The sequence below is a fragment of the Notolepis coatsorum genome (genome assembly GCF_963971535.1).
Source record: "Notolepis coatsorum genome assembly, chromosome: 5".
Classification (NCBI taxonomy): domain Eukaryota; kingdom Metazoa; phylum Chordata; class Actinopteri; order Aulopiformes; family Paralepididae; genus Notolepis; species Notolepis coatsorum.
In genome coordinates, this window is record NC_140169.1 from 108,262,576 (window position 1) to 108,277,085 (window position 14,510).

Here is a 14,510-nt window from a genome sequence, read left to right on the forward strand (position 1 = left end):
GTGCGCAATTAAATTCTTGTTGACTATTCTGTATTTCATCATCATTATCAAAGCTTTATTTAAATCATTGAGGTTGCCCTCATTTCCAATGATGTATGACAAGTAAACAGTTAAAAATAAACAAGCCAAAATTAAAGCTAGTAACACAACAAGATAAAAACAGGGGAAATCACCTAAAATACAAGATAGAGATTAAGTTAAAAATGAAAGGAAATTAGCTCAAATAGTTACAGACTGATACACAGTGGTTAGTGATCATGGTTTTGAACTGTACATTAGGTTGGAAGAGTACTGCTCTTTAAAGTGCGTTGAAGGATGTTTCATCAGTCAAGAAAGAGTGGAAGCAGCAGCATGTCTATAAATGACATCACCATAGTCCTAAACTTAAAGAAAACATATATTTTCCTACTAATGAAAGGAAAGCTAGTTCTGTTTCTAGTGCAAGAAGGCAATTTTCACAGCTTGCTGGCAAGAGTCTATATCAGAGGTTCCCAAACTGGGTGCCAGGGTGCCACGGCACGGGTCCAGGGGTGCCGCCAGATCTGCTTTATTTTTTAATTTATTTAATATAATAGCACAGGCCTCCAGATCTATTCATCTTACATTCATGTTTTAAAGCCCTCATGAATAACATGATATTATGACATAGTTGATCAGAAATAGTTGATCAGAAATTGTTTTAATATTTGCTTGAAAAGAAAAGTTGTTTTGCAGTGGGGCGTGGCTCCGAGAAGCCCTCGTTGCCAAGGCTAGACCTCACTAAAGTCTTGGACCAAGTGGTGAAAATGGTCAACTACGTCAAGTCACGCCCGCTGAAGTCACGGCCGTTCAGCATACTCTGCAATGAGATGGGGTCCGAGCATGAGGCACTCCTATTACACACAGAGGTCCGCTGGCTGTCGCGAGGTAAGGTCTTATCCCGTGTCTATGAGCTCTGATATGAACTGATGGCTTTTGCCAGTGAGCACGACTTGCCTTACAAAGAACAAATGGATGATGAATCAGGGTGGATTAAGCTTGTTTATCTGGCAGATATTTTTAGCCACGTAACTCTTTGGGCGCCATATGAGTATACTCAGGTTTTGATCCTTTGATATTTTCCTTTGATCCCCGTTCTATACGATCAGCCGGAGCCCTCTAGGTGTCCCTGGCTCATCTGCCTATGTTGCAATTGCAATGACGATCGAATCTCACCAGTTGGCAGTATCGCCTACCTTTTGAACTGGAATGGCTTGGTGTGCATACACCTTTTCCTTTTTGTAAGGGCTCCTCCTCCTCGGAGACAGAGAGACACAGCGATCGCCTCGAGATTTTGTTGCCTGAAGCTTATTTCCCATATACACGAGTATAGACATATACACGGGTAATCGCAATGGCGATGCGATCACTGGGAATTATTCTTTTTGGAATACCTTCTGGCTAAGGTAAGGTATATTCTATGTCTATTTTACTGAACCTGGAACATGTTTTTGAAACGATCACAGTGTCGTGTTTTTGGGCTTATTGCATATAACGCATCATATCTCGCCATCTATGGAAAAAGACTGGATTATTTTGGAAATGGGCGATGTTTAGCGTGTAACAAACTACAGTGTGTAGAAATGACCTGATTAGTCAGTAATGGACTATGAACAATGCCTGTCAAATGAGCCATACTATTGTCTCCATAGCTGTTACGGTGGTGCCGCTTTGATGGCATGATGTGATGTGGAACCCAGTTTGCAGTATAGAACGGAGAGATACTTAACAGGATAGATAGGAGACGGAAGGCGTTGGTTGCTTCTTTCGATATAACGTGCACCGCCCGCCTAGACACTCACCAGTATTTATACAGGAGCTCTCTGAACTGATCTCACTATGTGTTACCGGATATGATAAGGTGATCCTAAATGGAGACCTGAACATCCATTTTAATAAGAAAACAGACTCCAAAACTATGGAACTAAAAAATCTACTGGATAGCTTTGACCTAATACAGCATATAACAAATGCAACTCACCGGCTTGGGAATACACTAGACTTAGTTATAACAACAACTGGGCTAAGCATAACAAATATCTCAATAACTGAATTACCTCTCTCCGACCACTGTATATTTTTTGATACTCAAATAACCCTTACTAAAACAAAAAAAGAAATCATAGTTAAAAAGAGGCTCCTAAACGACAAAGCTGAATCAAAATTCATTGATCTTATCAGACTACATGAACCACACAACTCTCTAAATGAAATGGTAGAAAATCTCAATGATGCAATGTCATCTATATTAAATTCTGTCGCCCCATTAAAAACGAAAAAGAAGAAAACTAGAGCCTCGCCCTGGTTAAACTATAATACGGTCAACGAAGAAAAAAGGAAATGTCGTGCAGCGGAGCGAAAATGGAGAAAAACAAAAAACACCATATGCTGTGATATATACAAAGATGCTTTAACTGCTTATAATAAAACCATCCGCTTAGCAAGGAAAGATTACTTCTCTAAAATCATTACAGAAAATGCTGGAAACTCCAGAATCCTCTTTTCCACTATTAATGTACTACTCAACACTGCCCCTACACCTCCTCAGTCATCAACGGTTAAGTGTGAAGAACTTGCACTATTCTTTAACAACAAAATAACCTTGATCAGGGCCAGCATTACTCATGATGGAAATAAAGTTGATTGCGGCAAACCGTGCAATGTAACCATGAGAAGTTTCACATGCATCACATTAGATGTACTCTGCAAAACTGTTTCAGAATGTAACTCCTCCACCTCAGACATTGACCCTATACCTACAGCTTTCTTCAAACGGGTATTTAATAGTGTTTCAAGCCCTGTGCTAGATATCATAAACACTTCCCTTAGGACTGGTATTTTCCCGGATGCCTTTAAAACAGCAGTTGTAAAGCCATTACTAAAAAAACCTAACTTGGATAGTAATGAAATGGCAAATTATCGTCCAATATCCAACCTACCATTCATTAGTAAAGTACTTGAAAAGATAGTTTCAGTTCAAATAAATTCCTTTCTTGAAGAAAACAACATCTTAGAAGAATTTCAGTCAGGATTCAGAAAATATCATAGCACTGAAACTGCCCTCACCAAAATAATCAGTGACCTCAGACTAAACTCTGACGAGAATAAGATCTCCATCCTTATCCTGTTAGATCTCAGTGCAGCATTTGATACAATCGATCACGATATTCTAATCGATCGTCTTGAAAACCATGTCGGTTTCTCAGACCATGTGCTAGGCTGGTTTAAAACATACATCAGAGGGAGGAAATTCTATGTTAAACTAGGAGATCACATGTCTGATATATACGACAACAACTATGGAGTTGCACAAGGGAGTTGCTTAGGTCCTTTACTCTTCTCCCTTTACATGTTACCGCTGGGTGATATCATCAGAGAACATAATGTAGATTTCCATAGCTATGCGGATGATACACAACTGTACATATCTGCTGAACCAAATGATACAGCGATTAGCTCCATTACAGACTGCTTACTGGCAATAAATAAATGGATGAGTAAGAACTTCCTGAAACTAAACGAGAACAAAACTGAAATTCTAATTATCGGCTCCAAAACTAAAAAAGAAACATTAATAAAGAACCTGGGGGGACTAACCCCTTGGATCAAATCTGAGGTCACTAGTCTTGGGGTTGTCATAGATTCAGAACTGAACTTCAATTATCATATTAGCAAAGTGACGAAAACATCGTTCTTCCATCTCAGAAATATAGCAAAAGTACGACCATTTATTAATCAGAACGATGCTGAGAAGCTAATTCATGCATTCATATCTAGCCGGTTAGACTACTGTAATGCACTTTTCACAGGTCTCCCTAAGAAAACCACAGAGAGGCTTCAGCTAATCCAAAACTCTGCAGCCCGACTGCTAACTAGAACCAAAAGGAGAGAGCACATTAGTCCAGTCTTAGCCGCTTTACACTGGCTTCCTGTAACATTTAGAATTGACTTTAAGGTCCTTCTCCTTACATACAAAAGCTCTAAATGGACAGGGACCTAGCTACATCGCCAACACTCTAATAAATTACACACCAGCAAGAACACTGCGATCATCAGCTGCTGGACTACTAGAGGCTCCCAGAAGCAGTCAAAAGAGGATCGGTAATGCAGCCTTTATCAACTATGCCCCAAAACTATGGAACAAACTACCCCAAAACATCAGGGAAGCCAACTCGCTAGACATCTTTAAAAGACAGCTTAAAACCTATCTCTTTGCTCAGGCATTTCACTGATAGATATCTGCTACCACCTAGTGGCAAGAGGAAACATCAGGGATATCCTGACACAACTTGTATTTATTCTTACCCTGCCTACTCTTTTACACTGCCTATCAAATTCATGTGTCGGTTATTGCACTTTTTACTTCTTACTGATGACTATTTTTAAACTGAATCATTTTAAACTATTCTTATTATTTGCTATGCTCGCTCATGCCTGTATTTTTTATGTCCGTCGGTTATTGCACTTTTTACTTCTTACTGATGACTATTTTTAAACTGAATCATTTTAAACTATTTTTATTATTTGAATTACAGGAGTATTACTGAATAGAGAGCCTATTAGGATGCTAGATCCTAATGTGAAACACTATGATTTGCTTATGGCAGATCAATCAGCATGGATTGTCTGTAAACTTTAATACATGGCAGTTTGGTTTGTTAGAACAGACTGTAATCTTATGCTTATGGCAGATCAATCAGCATGGATTGTCTGTAAACTTTAATACATGGCAGTTTGGTTTGTTAGAACAGACTGTAATCTTATGTCTATGTCACTTGCTTATGGCAGATCAATCAGCATGGATTGTCTGTAAACTTTAATACATGGCAGTTTGGTTTGTTAGAACAGACTGTAATCTTATGTCTATGTCACTTGCTTATGGCAGATCAATCAGCATGGATTGTCTGTAAACTTTAATACATGGCAGTTTGGTTTGTTAGAACAGACTGTAATCTTATGTCTACGAACAGGTCGAAAAGTACCTAGCGGAAAAAAATCTAATCTACGAATTCCAATCTGGCTTCAGAACATCCCACTCCACTGACACATGCCTTCTCTATTTGAATGACCACATCAAACAAGAGGTGGACGCAGGCAAATACTGCGGCATGGTCATGCTGGACCTACAAAAGGCCTTTGACACGGTCAATCACTCCATTCTGATTGACAAGCTAAAAGCAATTGGTTTTGATAGTCTATCAGTGAGCTGGATGCAATCCTACCTTGAGGGGAGGGAACAGATGGTGGAGGTAAACGGTACCCTATCCCCCCCCCTCACAGTGAGCTGTGGTGTTCCACAAGGAAGCATACTAAGACCGCTACTGTTCCTAATTTATGCAAATGACATGTCGTCAGCTTGTGACTGCAACTTGTTCCTGTTTGCGGACGACTCAGCCCTGCTGGTCTCTGACAAGAACAAGTTACAGGTTGAAAAAACCCTCAGCTCGGAACTAGGCAGAATCTGCATATGGCTCGCTGATAACAAACTATCATTACACATGGGCAAAACAGAGTCCATTCTCTTCGGTTCAAATAACAAACTCAGCAAGACCGACGGCTTCTCAGTTACAGTGGGTGACAATATTGTCACAAGGAAAGATGAAATTACCTACCTGGGTTCCATCCTAGAGGCTAATCTCTCCTGTGACAAAATGGCATCCAATGTAATAAAAAAAGTCAACCAACGAACTCGATTCTTGTACCGGATCTCCTCTCTGGTAAACAAGAACACCCTGAAGACTCTGGCAGGAGCACTCATTCAGGGGTACTACGACTATGCTTGCACCTCATGGTACCAAAGCACCTCAAAGGCGCTAAAAACAAAATTACAAACATCTCAAAACAAACTGGTCAGACTACTGCTTGACCTTACTCCTAGAACCCACCTCACCCCTGCCCACTTTGACAACCTAGGATGGCTTAGAGTAGACGACAGAGTACAACAACTTGCAATGGGCCTGGTCTACAAGATACACTACACGACCAAGGTACCCATGTACATGTCAAAATACTTCCCAAAGGTCAGTGAATACCACGATCACAACACCAGAGGGAGCTCCACAAATCATGTTAAACCCAGATTCGGCTCAAATAAGGGACTAAACACGTTTCGCAATTATGCCACATCAATGTGGAACGCCCTACCCAAAGCTGTAAAGGAATGTGGATCACTACCCACTTTCAAAACCTCTCTCAAGGGACACCTACGGGAGACTGCAATTCAACACTGGCCCCTGTAAATATCCTAACCCAACCCCCTCCAATGTACAGTCATTTACCTAGTATGGTTTTGTCAATAGTTCAATGTACAATTGTGTTTGTTTGTACAGTGTCTCCTCCCCCCCCCCCCTCAATGTACAGTGTTACTTGTTTATACAGTGTGCCCCCCGGCCCCCCCCCCCCAACCACCTCCAATGTAAATTACCCAGTATGGTTGTCAATATCCCAATGTACCCAACCCCCCCCACCCAACCTCCTCCAATGTACAGTTTCTACGTCAAATGTATATACTCCCTTTTCTTGACTCCTTCTGTATCACAAACAGTACTGTATTTGCAAATCTGATATGTCATAAATGTATAGATGTAGCAGTACTGACTATCTGTATGTCATGTATGTCATATATGTCTATATGAATTGAAAATGGGGGACCCTGATGGAAACAAGACAAACGTCTTTCTCAGGTCTGCATCCCCTTAACAATTGTATGTATTGAGCCGTACTGTATTGTACCCATTCTGCAATCTGTTAAATAAAGTTTTCATTCATTCATTCATTAATTCATGTCTATGTCACTTGCTTATGGCAGATCAATCAGCATGGATTGTCTGTAAACTTTAATACATGGCAGTTTGGTTTGTTAGAACAGACTGTAATCTTATGTCTATGCATTGTTGTCACTTGCCATATCTTGCTATGCTCGCTCATGCCTGTATTCTTTATGTCCGTTCTATTTTATAATTTTTATTTTATTTTATTTTATTTTTATTTTACTATTTTTAAACTGAATCATTTTAAACTATTTTTACTATTTGTGTTACTGAAAACTGTAAGCGGAGAGCCTATTGGGATGCTAGATCCTAATGTGAAACACTGTGATTCTACCTGTCTATCTTTTTATGCTCGCTTATGCCTGTATTTTTTTACTGTTGTGAAGCACTTTGAACTGCAACCTCTGTATGAAAAGTGCTATACAAATAAAGTTATTATTATTATTACTTTATTGACACACGGACAACAATGATATAAACACAAAACTAAGAGAGTCCTCACGACGGTGAGCAACAAACAAAAGGTAATGATCCAGCAACGGACAGCTGGATCGACAACACTTATATACAAGGACTAATTAGAGACAAGAGGATGATTAGTGAGATGACACACAGCTGGGTAATGACTACACATGAAACGTAACAGGGGAAATATACAGAAACATGACAACACCAAACAGCACATAGATACAGACACAAGGAGACAAAACTAAATTAGACAATGGGGCACAGTAAGGACAACAGATGAACACACAACAGGTTGGTGATGACAGACAGGACATTAATAAATAAAAGACAACAAAGATGAATGCACTGAACTAGTCCCCCCAGTGGTTGAGAGACGTAGTTCAGGCGTGGGAATTGTCCATGGACAGATGAGGGTTGTGGGAATTGTCCATGGACAGATGAGGGATGTGGGAATTGTCCATGGACAGATGAGGGATGTGGGAATTGTCCATGGAGAGATGAGGGTTGTGACCCAGGACCGGGGGAACCCTTACACATAGCTATAATACAGAACACACGATGGGTCTGCAAACGATAAAATGGTCAATAACGCTGGCACCAGCCAGTACAGATGGGGAAAGTTGGTGGCACTCAAAGAGTTAATGACCTCAACATCAAAATGCAAGGAAAGGCTGAGAATATCCTCACAGCGACAGACAAACTCAGCGGTTTCCAATCCAAACTAAGACGGTGGCAAGACGGGGTGGCTCCGGGATCCGTTCAACCCTGTCGCATCAGTATCAGCCACTAGTTTAAGCAGCAAAGCTCAAGATGAACTCGCAGAGCTGATGATGGACCGTACACTGAAACTGAAATGTGGGAAACTGGGTTTAAATCGCTTGTGGCTGCTTGTGTGACACGTGTAACTATCTCAGAGAGTGCTGTCAAGGTGCTTTTACCTTCTCAACCTCCTTCTTCTCTCACATATGCCAAGAACAAGACACACACGCGGCTGGCGGTGGAAGAGGACCTGCGTGTTGCGCTGTCCACTATCTCTCCCCACATAAAGACAACATAGCCTATTTCTTTGTTTTTAATTTTATGAAAGTTTGACTGAGCTAATGCATTCTTGCCATTTTCTTGCCCATGCAATTACTTTTATTATCCTCTTAAAACTAATTGGAGAAATACATTTGGTCAAATGTACATGCCATATCTCATTCAGGTTTGTTTGTGCATTGTTATAAACAAATTACAAAGGCATTATTTACAGCCAAAACTAAATAACATACCTATTCATAATATTGTTCATCAATAATTAAAATTAAGTGTTTATTGTTGATATTTCAGTTTTACAGGAATATGATTATTTGTTCAATCAATGGATTTGAATTTGAAACCAAACACTAATGCATTCTTTCCCATGCTTTTATTATTATTTCACAGGTTGTAATACTCAACTCTATGCCGACGACACAGTGATATATACATCTCAAATTACCTTACCTCAAATTCAGTCAACACTGCAATCAAATTTCAATAAACTCGAATCATGGCTCTCGGCTAATAAACTTCTAATCAACAAAACTAAAACTAATACTATGCTCTTTGGGACCACCCGTAATCTTGCATCCAAAACCATTAATCAACCATTTAATATCACTTGTCTGGACGGTACACAACTGCATAGAGTTGATCACATTAAATACCTTGGTCTATGGCTTGATTCAGAAGTCTCATATAAATGTCACATTGATAATATTGTTAGAAAAGTCAACTTTAGTGCTGGTGTTCTCTACCGCAACAGAAAATGTTTCACACTCCCTGTCAGAAAGAAACTGGTTCATCAACAAATTTTACCCATGGATTACGCTGACGTAGTTTACCAAACTGCATCTAAAACCAACCTTCTTCCACTAAACACACTATTCAACCGTCTATGCAGATTTGCTCTTGGCTGCCCATATTTGACACACCACTGCACCATGTATGAAAATCTTAATTTGCCAGCTCCCACAGTAAGACGACAGCAGCACTGGTTATAGTTCATTTTTAAATGTATTCACTTCAATTATCCGCAATATCTCAAACAGTATATGGACCCTTTCCCCTCTAAACATCAACTGAGACACTGCACAGCTATTTTTTTAAGTTCCAACTAATGTAACTACCTCAGTTGGCAAAAAATCATTCATGTTCAAAGGTCCATCTGACTGGAATAATCTCCCAGTTCATATTCGAGCTATAACATCCTCACAACTGTTTAAAACTGCGCTGTCCTCTCACCTTGAGATTACTTGTTCATGTTTCCACCAATAATAGTATAACAGATCTTTGAAGCAATCACTTGAATATGTGCTCTGTGTTTTGTTGTTTGTTTGTCTTATGTTCCTCTTGTTTGATGTTGTTTGAACCTGTTTATTATTAATTTTATCTTGTTTTGTGTTTGGTTTTTGTTTGTTTCTTTTGTTTTGTTATGTTTAATACATAATAATTTATGTATTTTGTAAGCTGTGGACCCCCTTGAAAACGAGATGGTTCATCTCAAGGGGTAATTCCAAATAAAGAATTTCAATATATTGGATATATTTAAACCACTAAACTCAATATTTCTGGCTCTAGTAAACACCATGAACTTAGATTTACTTGCATTAAGCACCAATTTAAGATTAACAAGCTCATCCTGAAGAGCATTCTGGTGAACCAGTGTGCCATAGAAAGCATACTCACCAACTGCATCACAGTCTCTTACAGCAAATGCACTGCCTCAGACCGAAAAAAAGCACTGCAGAGGGTCACCAGTACATCACTCCCTGCAATTGAGTCTATCCATCACAAATGTTGTCTGAGGAAGGCAGCAGCATTGTCAAGGACACCTCTCATCCCAATCATGGACTGTTTGCCCTCCTCCCCTCCGAGAGGCGCTACAGGAAGTTCAGGAACCTCTGCTCCAAGTCAAGCAGACTCAGGAACAGCTACTTTACTGCATATATATCCATATCCGCATATATATGCATATCTGTCTGAACATATGTGCATATAATCCTTCTATATACTGAGAGAAAACTGGTGTTTTGGGGTGTTTTTCAATGTATGTGATGTATAGATTGGGGGGAGATGGTAGCATCTAAAGGTGCCAGGTCAGAGAGGTCGAAATGAGCAGGAGACGGTGGTTCAGAGCGAGCAGGGTATTAGTGTGAGTACCACACTGAGCAGGGCAGAATGTTTTGAATTCCCCAGTACATCAACATTGATAACAGCAGCACAGAGCGAGGGAGAGGGGTGACATCCTTAATGAAACAGTAATGAAACGTTTTGAAATGTGTGAAAGGTTATTAGCAGTTGTCATGACAGCGCGTCGCATGACAACCAGGAGAGGGGCGGGGCCGTCGTTGCTATGACGAAGATCTATAAGTCGAACAGTGTTTCCGGGTGTGAGGCAGACCAAGAGTGACTAAGGGCAGACTACAATCTGACTAGGACTGAGATCACACAGAAGAGACTCCCTCCCCTCGCGGGGAGAGGAAGGGAGGACTGACGTGGCACGACCACGACGACAGGCTTCTGGAATACCCACCAGGCCGCGAGGATCCCCGAGCGGGGTTAAAGGAGAGATCATTAGAATAGACTTTCCAAGGACAATACAATCTGTTAACATCTGAGCTGAGGCTTCTGTTTATGAAAATAAACAACGCTTTTCCTTGTAAGGTAGTTCGTTGTCCAAGTGTCGAATTCTTACGAAGGTGGAGAATTATTATGGTTTGCGGATTGCACTAACGGGGAGAGATAAGGATTGTACAGCCAGTATATGAGACGTCAGGATCATTAAAATTACACAACGCAGAGGGATTGGATGGAGAGATGATAACACAAGAAGACGTGATACTGGCCGATTGATCAGAATCTAACACCTGCAAATAACCCATATAACTCTGTATGATAGCATGTACAGTAATGCTGTATATTATACCATCTTTTTTTATTCTTACCGTATATATATATATATATATATATATATATATATATATATATAGTATAGAATTCAAAATACCAGTTTCTGACCGAAGAATAATTGCCAACTTATACTGGAGGCAGAAGGCTAATGTTAGAATAGGAAAGGAGAAATCAAGAGACTTCCCGGTGGAGAAGGGTGTAAGACAAGGATGCATCTTGTCCCCTGTACTCTTTAATATGTACAGTGAATCACTGATGAAAAAAGGTCTGAGAGGAGGGAAAGGAGTAAAACTTGGCGAAGAGAACATCACCAATATAAGATATATATATAGTATAGAATTCAAAATACCAGTTTCTGACCGAAGAATAATTGCCAACTTATACTGGAGGCAGAAGGCTAATGTTAGAATAGGAAAGGAGAAATCAAGAGACTTCCCGGTGGAGAAGGGTGTAAGACAAGGATGCATCTTGTCCCCTGTACTCTTTAATATGTACAGTGAATCACTGATGAAAAAAGGTCTGAGAGGAGGGAAAGGAGTAAAACTTGGCGAAGAGAACATCACCAATATAAGATACGCGGATGACACTGCTATAGTCTGTAACTGTCAAGAAGATCTACAGGACATGATGCATAAGCTGAATGTCAAATGCAAAAACTATGGAATGTCGCTAAACACAAAGAAAACTAAAGTAATGATCATTGAAAAAACACCAGGAACTGTTTGTAAAATACAGGTGGATGGAGAAAAACTTGAACAAGTGAAGGAGTACATGTACCTTGGAAGCTGGATCAGTGAAGGTGGAAGAGCTAACATGGACATTAAGAGAAGAACCGGAATTGCAAAGGGCGCATTCTGGAACCATAAAGAATTATTGAGAAGAAACATAAGTTGGAAAACGAAGACCAGGATTTTGGAAACGTATGTTATGTCAGTCTTTTCATACGGAGCAGAAGCATGGACACTGAATGAAGAGGCAAAGAGGATAATAGACTCTTTTGAAATGTGGACGCTGAGGAAGATGCTGAAGATAACATGGAAGGATAAGATCAAGAATGAGGAGGTACTGAGAAGAGCGGATATGCAAGGAGGACAGCTGCTGGAGAGGTTGAAAAAGAGAAAGATGGAGTTGTGCGGGCATGTTCTGAGAGGATCCAGCGGGGAGATGTTCAAGAAGGTGGTGATGGGGAAGGTGGATGGAAAGAGAGGAAGTGGAAGACCAAGAAGAGGCTGGGTAGACGACGTCTGTGATTGGAGCGGAGTGAGAGGCGGAGTCACGGAGTTGGAGAGAAGAAGTGAATGGGTTGGAGAGTGATAGGCAACCTTCGGAACGAAGAAGCCACCTAATGATGATGATGAAGAATAAAAAAAACTAGTAAGAGTAGGTAAGGGATATATACAGATATAGTATCTACAGATATGTAAAAAGGTTTATATGCAGGTATGCAGACAGATGTGAATATATACACATCTGTCTGCATACCTGCATATAATCCTTTTTACATATCTGTAGATACTATATCTGTATATATCCCTTACCTACTCTTACTAGTTACGCTGCTGGCCAGTATGACTACTACCATACTGTATTTACACCTGTATCACTGTACATATTAATACTGCAACTCTGTATTAGGTTAATACATTTAGGTCAGTGGTCACCAACCCGTCGATCGCGATCGACTGGTCGATCTTTGAGACCTTCCCTGTAGATCTTTCCCTGAAAAAAGAATGTAAAAAAAAGAAATTTGTATCTTTCCCTGAGAGTCCACATTACAGTTCTACTTTTGTTTTGATGTGAAAAGCGATGCTGCATAAGATTACTGCACTTAGCACTGACTGAGAAAGTACATATTACAGTTCTACTTTGACAAACATATTTACAATTAGCATTCTAATGTTAATAATATGAGAAAGTCCACATTACAGTTCTACTTTTGTTTTGATGTGAAAAGTGCTGCTGCATAAGATGACTGCACTTAGCACTGACTGAGAAAGTACATATTACAGTTCTACTTTGACGTTTTAATGTTGGACCAAAGCATTGCATGTAATTAGAATACAGGCAAATAAAAGTAATTTAGTTTAAAGTACAATCTTGGCTGTCTTTTTCTCTCAACGCTTCAATAGGTAGATCTTGCCTTCACCAAAAAAAATTGTGATCTTGGGCTTAAAAAGGTTGGTGACCACTGATTTAGGTTAATCAGTTTGCACTTACAACTGTGCAACATTGTAGAAGAATACACAACTAGAATAGGTGCTCATTGCAGCACAAATGTCTTCATGTAATGATGTAATGAATGAAGGACGTATGACATGTACACATACGTTTTATGTTGTTTCTTGTGGCCTTTTGGTTTGAAGCTAGAGTCCCTCATTTGAATTGTCTGTTTTTATTGAAATGTGAAGACACATTTTCTCTATCTCCTCCATTTTCTTAATTTTTTTATTTGTGATTGTTTTAATGTTGTTCTAACATTTTCTGTATTCTGCCTTCTTGGCCAGGGTTCACTTGAAAAAAGGTGGAAATATCAATGTGATTACCCTGGTTAAATAAAGGATCAAAAAGGAAAAAAGAAAAACATCTCAAGTGCATCTGCAAATCATCCTATGATTTCTCAAAATGCAACCAAGTGATTGAAACACTAGCTGGTTATGACATATAATTAGCGCAGATTTCAATGGTGAAATACGTTTATTGCTCAGTTGCTGAGAAAATAGTGAAAATATAGGTGAATCTTCAAACCAATATTATGTTATTATGTTATTTGATACTATCTTGTCTAGCACAGTATCTGGAGCGTAACAGTAAGAAGCATTTTGTATGAAAGTATTCTGTACTTCTGTATGACAACTATTAAAGAACTTGAACTTGAACTTGAAACCGGAAGTGTTCCAAACTGATGTACTGTCCGTCATAGACTGTCTATCGATTGCCCTAACTGGATTGCACTTTTCCCACTTTTTAAACACAATTGGTGCAGGCTCTATAAAACAAGATTCTGTACAAACTTGTGCCGCCATGATGTGAGGAAAGGACAGGTTTTATAGCACAATGACTTGACCACAACCACAGGAGGTGCAGTGTGAATGATGCCCGGTTTCAATATGGGGAACACAAAAGAAACGTATTACATAAAGAACAATAATACAATATATTTTGCCAAACTTCAACAAGTTCATAACCCGTCCTTCTTATCTCCGTTACATCTGCAGTACAACTTATGTTACATAACTTTGCAGTAAAAATACCTGGATTTCCAACATGGTCTCCTCCTCTTTACTGATGCTATTCTTTTTCTCCAGCAGGTTGTCTGCCCTC

At 39.6% G+C, this 14,510-nt stretch overlaps 1 protein-coding gene across 2 annotated transcripts in view; it reads right to left on the reverse strand.

The window, feature by feature from the left end:
* dpf3 (double PHD fingers 3) overlaps positions 1-14,510 on the reverse strand; it is a 69,076-nt gene that overhangs the window by 15,963 nt on the left and 38,603 nt on the right. For both annotated transcript variants that reach the window (XM_084313825.1, XM_084313824.1), the window contains exon 4: positions 14,441-14,510. This exon is cut by the window's right edge and continues 64 nt beyond it. In XM_084313825.1, the coding sequence (XP_084169951.1) occupies positions 14,441-14,510 (70 nt within the window). The remainder of the gene's footprint in view (positions 1-14,440) is intronic.